Source organism: Corapipo altera, unplaced genomic scaffold, assembly GCF_003945725.1.
Source record: "Corapipo altera isolate COAL_440 unplaced genomic scaffold, ASM394572v1 54, whole genome shotgun sequence".
Lineage (NCBI taxonomy): Eukaryota > Metazoa > Chordata > Aves > Passeriformes > Pipridae > Corapipo > Corapipo altera.
In genome coordinates, this window is record NW_020884902.1 from 2,584,467 (window position 1) to 2,601,007 (window position 16,541).

A 16,541-nucleotide genomic window follows, 5' to 3' on the forward strand; every position below is an offset into this window, starting at 1 on the left:
GAGGCAGAGAAGCTGTTTAAAGATGACTGTAGAAATGAAACAAAGAATTCCCCAAATCCCCACCCTAAACATATAAGAACAGATCAGAAGACATACTAATTCAGTATCCTGCTTCAGATACTGAACTGCAGAGTAATTGCAAACAATACTGCCCAAGGGTAATACCACTACGGGGTAGCATTCTGCCCAAGTTGACTCATCAGTAATAGCTCTTCAAGAATAATAAAGGGAGCTTAATATCATCAGAATCTCTAACTATTGAACACTGTTTAGAGCAAGAGCAATTCTCGGAGTGAGGATGCTCTGCCTATGTTAGGAAGAGGTAAGATCTTGGTTCCATTCCCCTCCAGCCCCTATAAACAGACTTATAACAAAGCAGTATTTATATGGAAAACCCTGAACAAATAACTGTGGCACAGAAAGTATAGACGTTATTTAATAAACGCTCTTTTATCTTAGATTAGGCACTGAATAAAAACAAAACAACTTGTCATCAGAAAAAAATGCATGCAAATACTGCTACTGCTTTCTGGGTTAAGGTAAAACAGATTTATTCTTATTTTGCGGTTCTGCAGCTTTTTTTTCCACAGAATTAGTTTTACAGACTGTAAAGGGAAACATCAATATTGGTAGCTAGAAGCTGCACTATATTATCTATAAAAGAGATGCAAAGAGGGCAAGCATTTATCCTGTAATAGTCAGATTTGGAGTGAAATGGAGATCTTACAGATATGAAGAAAAGACACCACAGACTTAATAAGAATCTCTTTTTATTAATTCCTGATAGGTTAAAAGCCCTCATATTTGTTTCTAGTTCCTAGTACATCAAAGACTAACTTTCCAACACCCAAAATTTGGCAAGGAAACAAACTGTTTTTATGAACACAGTTCAAGAATTAGTATTGGAGTATATTTTTAGGTACAACTTAAGGCCTGACATACAACAGCAAAAGTCGATTGTGCTGCAGGAAAGGGAGGGATCTAAAAAGTTTCCCTCTCTTACAAATTGAGCCATGTTTGAAAAAAACCGACTTTGCAGAAATTCCCTTTCCTAGGCAACTTAGCAAGACTAACGTTCTAGAGCTAGATCCAATCTACCAAAGGCAACATTGAATTTAAATGCTAAATTCTAATTTAGCTGCCTAACTTTCAACATTTGCAATTTAAACTTCTTTTGTCAAACAAAGCCATTCAAGGCCAATGATATTTTTAGTAATAGGATTTGCCTTTATATCTGAGGCCAAGATTTTTTTCTTTGTTGTTGCTAGTCAGAAGTGTATTCTGTGCTAGCAGTTTTATCTAGCTTCTCCCAAGCTGAACTTTTATGATGGTGCATAGATTATGTCAGAAAGTGTAACCATACCACGGAAATGCAAAATATTGCTGCTCTTTCCTTTCCCTTGGTGCTACAGTTTCTTTATTTCTTTTTCCTTTTCCTTTCTCAGTTCTTCCTCAGGCCTTCTCAGTCCTTTAAACCTCCCAGCTCTATAGGGAAATGGAAAGGTATTGTGAGCCTTCAATAAATCTGTTGGGGTGAAATTCATTTAATTCAGTAGCAAAGCCTACTGATAAAAAAGGCCAGAATTTTTCCCCAGGACATTAAAGATCTTGTAAGAATCTCTCTCTGCTACTGTGTGTGCAAGTCTAGAATCAGATATGCTTGGATATCAAAATTAACACCATAAACAAGTTTATATTCTATCATGAATTTGAGTCACTTTTTCTGATTCTTTCACCTAAGCATGTCATTCAGAAATGAGCATTTTATCACTATGATGTGAAGATTCATTATAGCTGTATAAGACTTCAATTTCAAGCAAGAGGTTCAAATTCAAACCTTCTTTTTCTGATTTTGAAACCCCTAATCAAAATAAAATTAAATAAAGCAATTAGGCTATAAAAAAGTCTTCTACAATCTCAGAAAAAATATGGTAGTTCAAATTCTAACTGCATTTTAATTCAAAACAGCTAGGGAAAAGCAATTTTCATCAATTATTGATTTATCAATATCCTTGATTTCATGGAACATTTTTAATAGCTGTGTTCTAATTAAATAGCATTATTCAAATATAATAAATTTTATAACCATCACTTAACATTGACTACTTGGGTTTTTAATAGCTCTCTGTCACCTTCAGATGTCTCTTAAAAAGTGTAATCAATTTTACATGCTCGCTTCCTGGCTGCTGTTGGACCAGGGAAACTCTCTGTGTTTTGAGGCAAGAATATATTGGTGCAGGATGTACCTCCGAGACAGGAGGCATTTCTTTGTGTTGTGACCAAAATCAGTACAACCAGAGAAGGCTTGCAGGTACCTGCAAGTGGGGGATGACATTCCTTCAGCAGGTATTAAATCAAGTGAACAAATGCAATATTGCCATCAGTGAGTAAAATTCACTACATTTTGCTGGGAGGAACTTGTGGATGTGATTCAGCTTTCGTCCAATACCCCCATACTAACATTATTCCCTTCAGAGAACAGAATGCTGTTTGCAATTCTGCTTTTACCCAGTAGCGTCATACTAACTTTATTCCCTTGAGATGAAAAATGCTCTTTAAAATATTAGGGTTTGAAAAATCTTGTTTTCCACCTCCCCAGCCACAAGGGGCTGTGGCATAGATTGTGATCATTTTCTCCTTTTGATGATCCTTTAAAGAATTCTATTTTTATTGCAGCTGAGATTGGTACTTAGTGTGTCCCATCTTCCAGGTGCACTAATTACTTACCTAGATAATCTTTCTAACACTCAGTGAAAATATAAGTAGTTCTATAAAATGAATAGAGTTGCAAAAGCCATTCTGGCGTATCTTGTTGCTCTAATTGTCCTGAATTTAACTGTGGGGGTGGAGGGAAGGAAGGAGAAGGAAAACATGGTGCTTTCCTTGTCTTGCTTGAAAGATAAAGCTAAAAAAACTTCTATATTATATAAAATTTTTCACTTGAGTTAAAATAATACATCAGTATAAGATAAACTCAGTGGTTACAGCAAGGCTTAAGGTGCAAACAGCCTGGATTTATTCCTTCCTCTGCCAGCGAGAACTGAACTGCAAGTGGCACTTTCCAGAAGAAGGTTCCAACTTAAAACTGATTTTTTGCACATCCCTCTTAGCACTTACAATGGCTGAGAGTAATAGAAAAACTAAGCATATTTAGTGAATGATGTGTTTTTAAATACATAAGTATTATATAAATTTTACCATAAATCTTTTTTAATAAGCACTATTTACAGAGAAAATTACTAAAGCAAAGCAAATACCAGTTTCGGTAACTCACTGAGCTAAACACCTAAACCAAGTGCCTGAATTGGTTCTGAAATGGTGGGTTTGTAATTATACTTTACTCTGCAATGTGTTGACATTGGTGATTTATTACAGCTCTTACTTTAAAAGTATAAGCAGATTTATAGACTTTGAGGTGAGGTAGAAATGTCACATTAAAAATGAGGGGGTTTAGTTGAAAAATTTTCTTAGTACTATGTGTGTATTAAAATGGTTTCTAATATAATTTTCTGTTAGCCTTGGGAAACTAATGGTGGCATATGAGCACTTTAATGCTGATTTCATTTAAAGTAGAAAGAGGTTAGTTGTCTGTGTGGGTGGCAAGGAAGGGAACTTATGGTTACAGACAAAACACTTCTAAAGACTCAGTTTCTAGGACTTTAATCCTAACTTTTTCTTCCTATTAAAGTAATCTCACTTGCAAGGATGTATATTCAAAATAAAGAACATTTTTTAATAGCATTTAAGCAGACCATGCATCATAGCACAGACCTGGCCCATGGCCACTCAAATAAAAAAGGACTACTGTGTATGGTACAACTCCCTGGATGACCCAGGAAATTTTAAATTCCAGTTGAAGGCCTATTCCTCCTGTTTTTCTGCTTCTCATCAAAAGGCCTTGACACCGCATCTTTAAAATAGTGATAGAAACATTTGAGTGAAAGGCATGGCGATTTGGGGAAATGCTCCTATGGAAGCTGTTTCTTAACATGGTTTTCAGAAGATCTCTTAAGAATAAATTGTTTTGCACTGAAGGGATTTGTGCTGCACAGCACTGACAGTTAAGTGGTAAATGGAATATCTCAATGGGCTCTGTATTACTGTTGAACAAAACACAGAAGTTGAACACTAAATAAAACACTATGCTTAAATACAGGAATAAAAGTGAAGTCAAGACAGTGGGTTTTATGTGATATCTGCAAGCGTCCTTGTTCCAGCAAAAGGCATTCAGATATCACTTCTTTGATGACAATAACTACACTTCTGAAGCAGTTGGCTTTTTTGTTTGTTTTTGGTTTTTTTCTCATGGTGAGAAATTTGAATAAGTTGCATTCCATGAATAAAGTGTCATATGAGTAAGTGATATACTTTTTGAAAGAGAGAGTAAAATATGTGGGGAACACAGAAGATTCTGATGGAAGGTAACAAGATAGTTCTACCATTCTAAGGAGATGAATCTTTCATAAGAGATCATATCATGGCTGTGACTGGAATAGGAAGGAGCTGGGCCTGCTCTAAATGAGCTATTGAAATAGCACCTGGATTTTTGCTACACAAAGGAAGGAAAGTAGTCTGGATTTAATCTTATAGCTGGTAGGCAGTGGTCTGATAGCAGAAGATCAAAATACGGAGAAACTAGAGATAAGAGAGGGAAAAAAAAAATAAACCAGCACATTTCAGCAAACACACAAATACACATACACACACACACAGAGGTTTGAATTAGCAAGAAACAGGATGCATGTAGTCAGTAGAAGGAGGTAAAGTTATTGGGAAATGTAAAAGATGAACTAAAGTGAATTCACAAGAAATCCATAAAGATTTCATCTTGATCAGACTGCTGGAGACAAGTGGTGAGGAGTTCAAAATCAACTATGTCATGAAAGCACTTCAGGCAAGAGTAAAAGCTTGAATTTACTGGTAAAGATTATTGAGAAAGAGGATAGAGTGAAAGCAATGATACAGCAAAACCCTGTTTTCCTCAAAAAAAAAAGTATGGTAACAGAAGATTGGAAGATACAAGAAATAAAATTTAGTTTCAGAAACTGTGTTTCTAAAATGCATCAATAGTAGATCTACTTTGCCTTTTTTTAGTCTTGAATGAGATTTTGTAAATTAAGAATGAAATATCATTCAGCTTTAAAACCTCTGGGGCACTTTTTTCTTATCCCAACAACCAAAATATGCAGTTGTGGCTCTTCATTGCCATAGTATCCTTCCCTAAAAGGATTTTCATGTATACACAAATAGATATTTTGTATATATGTAGATCCTATCATGACACCACTGATACATTTTTCTAATGATTTAAATAATGTATCAGATGACATTCCCACAAAGTCATGGACTCATGGTTGCTCCCAAATGGAAATTCAAAGATTTACCATCATTTCTATGGGTCAAAAGATCCCATATTTTGAGGTTTTTTGACAACTGGTTTCTCTCATTTAAATTTAATGAAAATAATTTAAAACTGCTAACCTGCCAATATTTTATGTGTTTGTTTTCATGTCGTTCAGTATTGCAGCACAAAATGGGGCCTATGGAATGAGTGCTTGGGATAATTGATGGTGCTGCCATGGGGTCCAAAATATCTTCCCACATACTAATGGGGTTTATGCCATTTTGCCTCACAAATTTGTTTTAATGATTGTGACAGCTCTCATTTTTCCTTTGTTAAATCTTAGTGACTGTTATTGGATATTTATTTTTAGAAGCACAAACATATTACAAAAAACACATAAGCTCACTGAGGACAAATAAAAAATCTCCATAGTAACATTCCAAATAGTGATGTATGACTGTTGTAGACAGACCGACAAACTTCAGTCCTAACTCTGCAACAGGATTTGCTAGCATAGAATCCTGAGCTCAAAAGTGACTTCAGAAGAGAAAAGCCCTCTTCTTCTCTTCTCTGTGGTTATTTGGCAGCATTTTTTTCCAAATGTGGATAAACAGGAAAATTTATTTTATTAGTTTTTATATAATCAGCTGCAAATGCAATCAAGAACATCCCCTCAAGACAAATAAATATTTTGGCTTCGCTTGTTTGTTCACAGAAGAAATTCTACCCTAATCATGTATTTTAATCTTATTTTATAACACCTTTAAATGATATCTTAAATAACTTGGTTTGAAATAAGTATTAATATCGATGCCCATACAGAGAAATAAAAGTTTCCATCTATAGGATAATATTCATGGTAGTAAGAAAAACTACAGAGGTTCTTGGAAGTCCATTTAGGAAATCTTTTTTTCTCTCTTGGCATTAGTGCACCCACATCCAGCCACTTTTGTAACCAGGAGCCATTTCCCAGGCTCACCTCTGTAAACACGAGTGAAGCTCAATTCCCTCAGCTTCCTTGCATTTGCACTGAAGTTTGTATAACTTACTTGATGTTTATGTATTCTACCATTTTCCATGTCCAGCTTTCATACCCGAATCAGAGAAAAACATGCAAGCAACTATGATGTTTAAAGCTAAAGGACACTCAGTATACTGTATAGCAAATTAGGTGGGTTTAAAATCCACCCTTGCAATAGCAGCAATTTCTGTTCCTTTCATCTAAACAGTTCTGTATTCCAAGGGAATCTGGAATAATCAGTATTTTGTTACAGACATGAGTCATAATTATGTTCTTTCTCTCTCTCATTTAAGTTGTTCGAGTTCATGAATTTTTTGGCTGAGAACGTCATCTTCTGTTACATGGGACTCGCACTATTTACATTTCAAAATCACATCTTCAATCCTCTTTTTATATTTGGTGCATTTGTATCCTTTTCTTTAAAGAAGTATGTATCTGAGTGCATGTGTATATATATAAAAAAATGTATGTTCCATGAGGAAAAAAAAAAAAGCCAATAAGCAAACCAGTCAGTTCCTTGAATACTAAAAAACAATTCTTGTCAAGTCCAAGGGCAATGATCTGTATTACCTGTATCTTAATAACTGCCCCAGGGCACAGAAGCACATGTTCTTTGGACAGTTGCTGTTTTGCTCACCTGCTACCAGGTAAAAGGCTTTAAACCATCTGGGGAACTTTTGCCACTGGTTTACAAGTGGGGTGGGAAATTGGGATGAGTATTGGGGCACATCTCTGGGGACAGGTGCTGGCACACAAAATCTTTTTGCCTGTCCAGAGCCAGTGCAGATCCACAAACTGTAGAGCTGCCTCCAAATAGATTTGTGACATAAGCGGGACTTCCCCAAAATTACTTAAGTGATATTAAGTCCTTAAAAGCAAGCAGTTCTGCTTTCCTTCTTTATATTTGATATCTCTAGAGTACATAGATTTATTTATACCATCATGTGCCTGACTGGTAAGAAAAAGAGTCTGTGTCTTTAATTCTGCCATGGTTTCTAAACAAATCTGTGGTTTACTTACACAGCAGTATAGATTTTTTTTTCACACTGACAATTTATACTATGATTTGTTGGGCTCAGAGCAGCAGCCCTTTGCTTATCACTTTAAGATGAACTGTAATAGCTTTGAAAGTTGGGATCACAGTGTTTACTTAGAGTAATTTTTATATGTAATTTCTAAATGAATAACAACAACCCACCAGAGCTCCCTTGGCTACAGGTTGGTTGGAAGGCAGAGAGGACCCCCCGAGCCTGTTGTACCCCCCAACAAGGCAGAACAGTCCTCCTGTGTCCTGCACTCCTGGCATGGGAAGGTAGCTGAAGGTGGGAGCAGCACTGAGCACCCAGATGGGGCTGTGCTGCAGAGCAGGGCCCTGGCTCTGTCCTTCCCTCTCCCTGAGAGCCAACAGGCTGCAGCAGCAATGGCTGAGCACAGGGAACCGACTGCTGCCAATGCAGCTTCTCCCAAGCCCAGAGGAGCCTTGGGCAGCTCTTGGCCCAGCTGATGTGATACACACAGACATCCCCAAAGTGCTTCATCCATTCCACTGCCCACAGCACATCTCAGACTGGGAATGCCAGAACTGAGCCCCAGGAGTCACAAGAAAAGGGGAGGGCGGAAGATGTTAAAAGCGTGTATGAGGAGCTCTGATTGCCCTTTTTTAAACCTGATACAGCCCCATGTTTCTAATTAAGGTAACTTTTGTGATAGTTTCATGGAGAAGTAATAAAGAACATTCAAAGAATCTACACAGAAAAGGGGAAGAAAAAGCAAAACGTGCAAGGACAATATGAATCATCAGGAAATAAGAAAGTAATAATCAGGTCCAAAAGCACATTTATTCTTTGCAAATTGCTGCTCAAGGAGATAATGCTATCTCTGCAATTGATGATGGGCGTTTTACTGAAGGGATGAAGATGAAGTCACATGTGACACAAATGTGATGAGTAGAAGTAGAGTGATTGAAGTGGGATATACAATGATGAATATAAAACCAGGATGTCTGGGGAAGGCTAATCTTTGCCACTGCATGGTTTTATTGGAAGCAGAAGGATATGACATGTGAAATATGATGGAAGATAATAACCTATTCACTTTAATTACACCTTAAAATAACTTTAGAGAAATATTTGGTTAACTCTGGTTTTGTCAGTAGTTCCTCCACTATTTTCCTCAATATCTTACATTTCAGGTGGCAGTTTTTGTAGCAAGAGCTTGCAACATATACCCACTTTCTTTCCTTTTGAATTTGGGTCGAAAACAAAAGATTCCTAGGAACTTTCAGCACATGATGATGTTTTCAGGTAAGAGCTATTTTGGTATTTTTGGTATTTTTCCTCTCCACATTAATGACTGACAAAGATAGTCATCTACTACTAGAAAAACCCATATCTATCAAAAAGAATTCATTATCCTCAAAGTCAAGGTCATCTCTTCAAAGCTACTGAAGCAAATGGATACATTCTCATCAACTTCCCTATGCTCTAGACATATTGTAATTAACTTTTTGGAAACTCACCATCCAGGAAGCCATTGTCTTTCCAACCATTGTTCCCCATTTGTCTACACTTCCATGGCAATTTGGGAATACCATGTTTATATGCTGCGTCATTTTAAAGGCACCTGTAGTATATCTGACAGTATGCTTACATACCAGCAAACAAATACCCAGCTTGGACAGTGTTAGTACTGATACTCACATCAGACATGGTCTTTGGCAATTCTTTTAACTTCAGGAAGAGTTTTATTTTGAAACATGAGACTAGAAGACTTTAATTCCACAGATCTTTTCATATGTGTTCCAGCTTGATATTTAATTTTATTGATTTTTGTTAGCATTGTAGAATAATAGAAAAAGAATTTAAAAATTCAGAAGAGGGAGCCGTGTTCTACTGTGATTTGTACTCAGCCCTGGAACTGCCAAAATCTGAACTGGATTCCCTATTTTTTGACTTGTACAAGATAGACATAACTCCACGTGACTTTCTGACGCTAGTTAGGAAAAACTAACTTATAAGCTAAGAACATTTGTTCAGTAAAAGACAGAAATGCAGACCCCCCAATGCCATTTATGATACAATTTTCTAAAATTAGAAACTTAGCACTTTTTCCCCCTTCATTTTCCTGCTTTTTATATAAAAATCTATTCCAGATTCTTATGGATAGAAGTCCTTGATTGACAGCCTTGATGCACACCAATCCATTTAGCCAGATAACAAGTGAAATACAATGAGCCACATTTCAAGCTTCCTCATCAGGAGTGCTCCACCTCAGGGGGCCTCATTTATGCCGACGTAATTCCAGCTCTCTGGAGAGCAACACAGTAGTTCATTTCTATATCCTTTCAATCCTTCTGCTAAAAACTGCCACTGAAAATGTCAGTTAATACCAGCTAGACTGTAGTGAGAGATGATGACACATCCAGTGGGAACTGCCTTTCAAACCACCTGCTCACCTGGCCTGTCCAATGGGTAACTTGTGTATGCAGATCACTCTAGTAAAGACAGCAGGTGGCCAACTGAACAACAGCATGAAAAACAGCTCCATATAATTTGTTATCTAGTTTTGGGGCTTCATTTTGGCCTTTATTTTTCGTCAGCTAAAGCATAGAATTAAAAATTTTCTGAAGTGTATCTCATTCTTTAACTTTTCTGTCCTTGTTTTCTGTGGTTGAATTTCATTCTCCACAGAGCAGGAGCAGAAAACAGCCTGCAGGCAACAAGTGAATGTGAGAACTCACACATTAGCTTTCCAGGACAATCTGGCAGCTGAGAACTGAAACAGCAGTATTGCAAACTTCTAAACTGTAAATGTTAAAATTCTCAGAAAAGTAATTTTTAACTATTCTTGAAGAAAAAAAGTGTATTTTGTAGAGAAAGATGTCTTTACAACATTATAGTAAAGTAAGTGGTATCATCTGCAAGTAGAATAAAGACTGTCTCTCACACTGCCAGCAGCTGCACATTTCACAGAACACTTAGGGATACACAGATTATCTGTGTAATTGTACTTTTTAAGATGCACCAAGATTTGTGCTTAGTTACCAATAACATTCTTCTGTGCTATAAACTGATCACATTGTATATTGTGATAAACAGAGAACAATGACTGCCAGAAGAGAGACATATTTCTGACATAAGTAAACAAGACTCTGAATTTTAGTTTGAAGGAAAACATTATCTACCAAAGGTCAGTAGCAACAGTCACAGAATAGTTTGGTTGGAGAGGATCTTCAAAGGTCTAATCCAATCCCGTGCAATGAGCAGGGACATCTTCAACCAGATCAGGGCTCAGAGCCCCATCCAACCTGACCTTGAGTGTCTCCAGGGATGGGGCATCCACCACGTCTCTGGGCAACCTGTCAGTATTTACCACCTTCACTGTTCTGGAGTAGCATCAGGTTCTAGTCAATCACAGGGGAAAATGGGCTTCGCTCACCACAGCATCAGACGTTCAGATGTAGAAAAGAATGAATTTGGGGATAGTTTTGTTTTCTATCTTATCATTACCAAATACACCAAATATTTACTGGGTTTTTAACTGAGTTTTAGAGCCACAATCACCAAAGTGATTGCAACTAAGGTCAGGCAACTACATTGTCAATTAGTATTTGATTATAACTTATCCTGCAAAGAATTCTACTGAAATCATCAAGTTCTGCTTTTTGAGGAGTATTAATAAATTTGAGAAAAAGCAGAAGTGTTAGGCTTGGAAGTGGATCAAGTAGCATTTTGATTTATCACATTCTTCATCTGCTTCTGCCACTCCTCTAACAACACATTGCAGAGGGTGGATTCATTTCTACAACAATGTTTAATCATGATTCCTGATAACATTCCATCATAAATGAAAACTTGATTAGTCCTTGTAAATTAAGCCTGAGCTTCTCAAATTAAGTTGAACATCACCTAAAGTAAACAGTCCAGCAGTCTCTGCTCATGTGAAAAAGAAATGCTTTAAAGTCTTAAATCGTAAGGGAGATATCACCACACAGTAGTGGTCTATGTTGCATGAAAAATGCCTCATTTCACTTCAGACCTTACTATGATGCATTTAACAGCTAATAAAATTAAAAGGAAAGGAAAATTAATGGATACAGATGAACTTCCACTCTTCTTCCAATATCCTTATTTACTTTTTACTGTGCCCTCTTCTCTACAACATATAAATCAGCAACAGAGAGGCTTGTGGGACACAGCGCTACAGGGATTGTTGCTGTTAATATAAGGCATTACAGCAGCAGTGGAGTCTGAAAGGGAGGAACACAAATGCAGAAATACAACAAAAAAGAAAGCCAGTGTACAGGCAGCTGTTGTGCAGGCATTTACATCTGCGCACTCATACAGACATGGAGGTGGGAAGTGTCAACGTGAACTTTTCCAAGAGACATAGATACATAAAGAAATCAGCTAAATAGAAGAGAAAGCAAGGAAGAAAAGAGCAGAGAACTATAGTTGAAACCAAAACACCAGATTTACTTACAGAAAGTCTCCCTTCCTGGCAGATTCTCTTCACACCAACAATAAACACTACATCCCTCAAAGCTCCTCAGAGTGCTAGGCTGGGAGAGATGTGTCTGTGTGGAGTCTGAGCAAAGGATGGCTAACAGCCCAACTGGTTTATTCCATGGGCCTCTGACACTTAACCCTGGGGTGGTTTTCTTTGAAGGCTCTGACACATTAAAGAATATCAGTTAAAAATGAATCCATAATGGTTGGCACAGCCAGCAGAAAAATCTGATAGGAAATTTGTGATAGACCCCGGGGATGAATGGATCACAGCACAGATGTGGAGCTGCTGTCAGTGCAGCATCTCTGAAAGATGAGGGGAGAGAATCTCTATCCACAGTTCATCAAGTGTTTTCCTTCTGCTGTGCCACTCTCTCCAGGTGGAGCTGAGGTACCAGTGTCCACTGCAGCCAGTCATTCCACTCTGCTGTGTTGGTATTTTTCCCTGAGATGTTACAGAAAATCTAATCCTCCTTATCTTTCAACATCTTAACATTTTCTGAGGTTGTTAAAATTCCATTCCTTCATTTGTATTATTACCCAGAATATATTTTGATATACAGAGAAGGAGAGTAGTGTTCCTTGCTTCCCATTGAGTCTTTACATTTGAGGTGTGTTCATCTGCTTCCCCTGCTTTAGTTGGAAGCAAAGGCTTTGATAATTTATTTCACTTTAGATATTTTTTTAATTGAAACTGAACTAGCTCTTATGGACCATGTTGAGTCTTGTATAAATGAAAAATGCAGTGAAGGCACTCACTACTTTTCTAAACTGAAGAAACAGTCAGTGCTCAAGAAACAGAAATATATTAATTAACTTTTTTTTCCTATATCCTCTCTTATCAAAACAGATATTCTGTATTTAATATTGCAGTTGTGGAAAGCAGCATTGTTTTCCACTGAAATGTAGCTGGGCTAGTCATCCAGATTACCACTATAGTCACTGAAAAAGATCTTTTCATTCCCTGTTCATTCCCTTCTCAGACGTGTTTAAACCGAGCAGATATTTTTTTTCCCTGTAAGAAAATAGTAAAGCATCTGCCTTCTCAGAGACATCTTCTACACAAAAGCACATCCAAGGACAAGTCCTGTTGCTGACTGCAGTGTTTGGAACCTGCTGCACTGACTGGGTAACTACAAGCTGGTTCTTCCTTGCAGAAATGGCTTTGTGCTGTTCCCTGGATAAACTGCCCAGCTTCTATTGCAAATAATTCACATTCTGGCTATGTAATCTTTGAGCTTTAGAGTTCTAGGCCAAAAATAGCTGCATTTAGCAGTTAATTAAATGATTCTGCATATGCCATCAGTGCCTTACAAGAGGTTTAATTACTAGATTTAATCTCTCAGTTCCTCCAAAGTGCTTTTTGGATTCAGTGTGTATTGTATACATGTAATAGCTTTCCTCTCTACCCTTATTTTGTGGAATTCTTTTTTAGAAAACAATAAAGTAAATTTAAATAGATAAATGAAAAGCATTGGAAAATATAGAGTATTATTTCTATTATGCATCCTGAGGGCTGGAGGCACCAGCAGGCACTTTCCCCCTCAATTTTTAAACATGGAACTCTGTGAAGACCTATTTAGTCAGCTTATTACTACCTACGGGGCTTTTTTTAAACTCATTTAGCCATTTTCACCACCTTTGTAAGTTCTTGTTTTTTCAGTCTCTGTAGGTGTATAATTTTACAACTATTATAATATTTCAAGTACACTAATTTATTTTGCATCCCTTTTTAGATACTTAGAATCATCTTTTAAAAACTATTCATTGTACTTAAGCCATATTTTTTTCTGACTGGTCTTAGCACATTGAATTATTTTAAAGAAATGTTCTTTTTTCAAGCAAGAAACAATTCGCATATTTGGGTACAGGTTTTAATGCCAATCCTCTTTCTCACACCTGACTTCATGAGTAGTCCCACTGGACACAGGATATAGATTTCTTTTTCAACATGCAGAAAGTTCAGATTACTATTTCATTTGCAATTATTCAAGACAAAGAATTCAGTGGATGTAAAGCAACTGTGTGATTATTACATGAATATGAGAGTACTTTCATTGTCACTTTTCAAAGTTGTTTACATTGCATTCAAACCCACCCTTTCAATCAGCACAATTCAGTATTTTATAAGGAGGATTATGATCTGAAAATTTCCTCTGCCCTTGGAACTGAGTTTGGACTGAAAAGAGTAAAATTCTGTTTCTCTATCACATTAAGTTCATCCTTCTTGTCTTTTTTCTTTTTTCAGGTTTACGTGGTGCAATAGCATTTGCATTGGCAATTCGAGATGCAAACTCCCAGCCCAAACAAATGATGTTTACCACAGCACTGCTAATTGTGTTTTTCACAGTCTGGGTGTTTGGTGGGGGCACGACACCAATGCTTACTTGGCTTCAGATCAGGTTAGTACTCTCTTTAGAACATCAACCACTATGTTCTCACAACGTTCTAATGCTTACGTATGCACTTTTTAAGAGTTTTAACAACCAAAAAGGAAGTATCTGTCTACCTGGTAGAGGCTCCAGACCACAAGGAACAGGTTCTCCCCAGGTTTGTATTGTGTTTACACTTAAGTCAGACCCATCCTTATTTTCTAAGAGTTTGTTTCACTACTATTCCTTTTAAACACTGTGAATAAATGTTAGTAGTGTCCTCCTCACTGTTGAAGAAAGAGCTGTAAAAGCAGATTTTGCCCTCATCTTAAAATGTGTATTTATTACACAAACTTATAATAAATCACATATTTCTGATTATAATGTGAATATGCTAGAAAAATCTACCTGCACTGGTTTATCGTTCAGCCTCTGTTGGTACATCATTCAGTAACTAATTTATTACTAATTGTTTTATATATGCTTTTTTGCTATGGTATTTTTAAAATTACTTCATAGTGACTTCTATTCACAGACAAGGATGAATGACAAGGGAGGTTAAATGACAAGAGAGAGGGAAATAAGAAGCTGGAATAAAAAGTACCTAATTTAAATGCAGTGTCCTTCCAAGTGTGCTTTTTTGAAACCCAACTTTTAATAATGATTGTAATGCTATTGCTGAGTTCTGGTCACTTCATAATCCATTTAGAACTCACTGCCATGATTCGTAAGACTACCAAAGAAAACCACAGTATCAAGATAGGCTTGCAATTCACAATTGCTTATAATTTATTCTATATATAGCATATATTTTCCTTGTTTACAAAATGATGTCTGATTACAAGCCTTTATGTCAGCCTCTTGCTGTAAAATACCAGCTGAAGGTAACCAAACTGGAGCTTTAACAAAGAGCATAGATAAAACTCGCAGACAAAATAAGGACTAGCGTGCAAATTTACTGTATAAACATAAAATGCAGGCATCCATATGTGTGTAGGGTCTTTCTATTTCTGTGACAGTTTGATTCTTTTACATGACATGTCTCATGTCCCATAATGTCAATCAAGTTCATCACAGTTTGGATACACTCTGGCAGTATCAGCTGCCTTTCTGAGATTTGCCACTTTTTCACTGTCAGTCAGCAACAGAGTTTACATGGCAACAGAAACATGGATGAGGAGGAGTGCTCTCATTAGGTCTTGGGGACCAAATCATTTGGAGTTCTACAAAAGGAGAATAAGGAATGATTTTGAGACTACAGTAAGAGAAAGAGGCAGTGAGCAGTAGTCACATGTCTAGTCTAAGGACTTATCACTAGATGCCTGTCCTGGTTTAGCTTTCTGTGTAATTTTTAAATTAACATTGTCAAGTGCTTTCACTAAGCCAAGCAATTTAATTGGATGTAATTTCTTCTGCTACTTAGTGCTGCCCAGAGGTGCAGAGTCCCACAACACCATAAGCAAGGGGATCTCATGAATTGTTTATACTGTTCAATGCAATCATGTGCTTCTTTCTTCACCCACCTGTACAACAGATTTAATGAAAGACACTGAAAGCAGACAGTCATTATTGATTTGAAATGGTCATCTCTTTGAGGATCTACTCTGAATCCCAGCAGATCTTCCAGGCATTTTTCCCAATCAAATAAATTGCTTTTGTAATTGGGATATAGATTTTCTTACTATAAATCCATTAGGTTCACAATTTCCAGCTAATTTCTTGACATCAGAGCATACAGCTTCACAAATTATGAGGTGGTCAAACTGAGATAAAATTTTAAATAGACAAATGTATCTTCAGGCTCTGATTTCTCTCTCCAGTGAATATATTTCACTGTCTTTATAATTTATTACACCTCAATATGGAATTTTGTCCTTAGCTACCATTTGTCTTTTTAATCTTAAGTAATTTTGCTAAGTAATTGTATCTAAGGGTGGTGGTGGTAGTTCATGACAGACGATACTTGTATGGATTGAGTTTGCTGAGAAAGTTATGGGGCTGCTGCAAATTACACCACCTTGCTTGGTGCACTCCCCCAGTATGTCTGCAGCTGTGCCTGAACAGCAGTTCTGAGCCGCATCTATCCCCACATTTCTTTCTATAAATTTAGAAGAAAGAGATTGTATTTTTCAAACTAGTTTGGAGGGTTCAGCTCACAAAGCCAAGGGAAACTGCATTACAACTACACAAAAAGTATATGATTGTCTCTGAAGATATTTATTGGAATGGGTTGGGGTGTCATCAGTTACAGAAAAAAGGGGTGAAGTGCTGCAGCGATGTTTCTAAGCACACAAGAG

At 36.9% G+C, this 16,541-nt stretch overlaps 1 protein-coding gene across 1 annotated transcript in view; it reads left to right on the plus strand.

Annotated features, from left to right (window-relative positions):
* SLC9A9 (solute carrier family 9 member A9) overlaps positions 1-16,541 on the plus strand; it is a 186,126-nt gene that overhangs the window by 93,690 nt on the left and 75,895 nt on the right. The window contains exons 10-12 of the mRNA XM_027650649.1: positions 6,659-6,772; positions 8,557-8,668; positions 14,121-14,274. Coding sequence (XP_027506450.1) covers positions 6,659-6,772; positions 8,557-8,668; positions 14,121-14,274 — 380 coding nt within the window. The remainder of the gene's footprint in view (positions 1-6,658; positions 6,773-8,556; positions 8,669-14,120; positions 14,275-16,541) is intronic.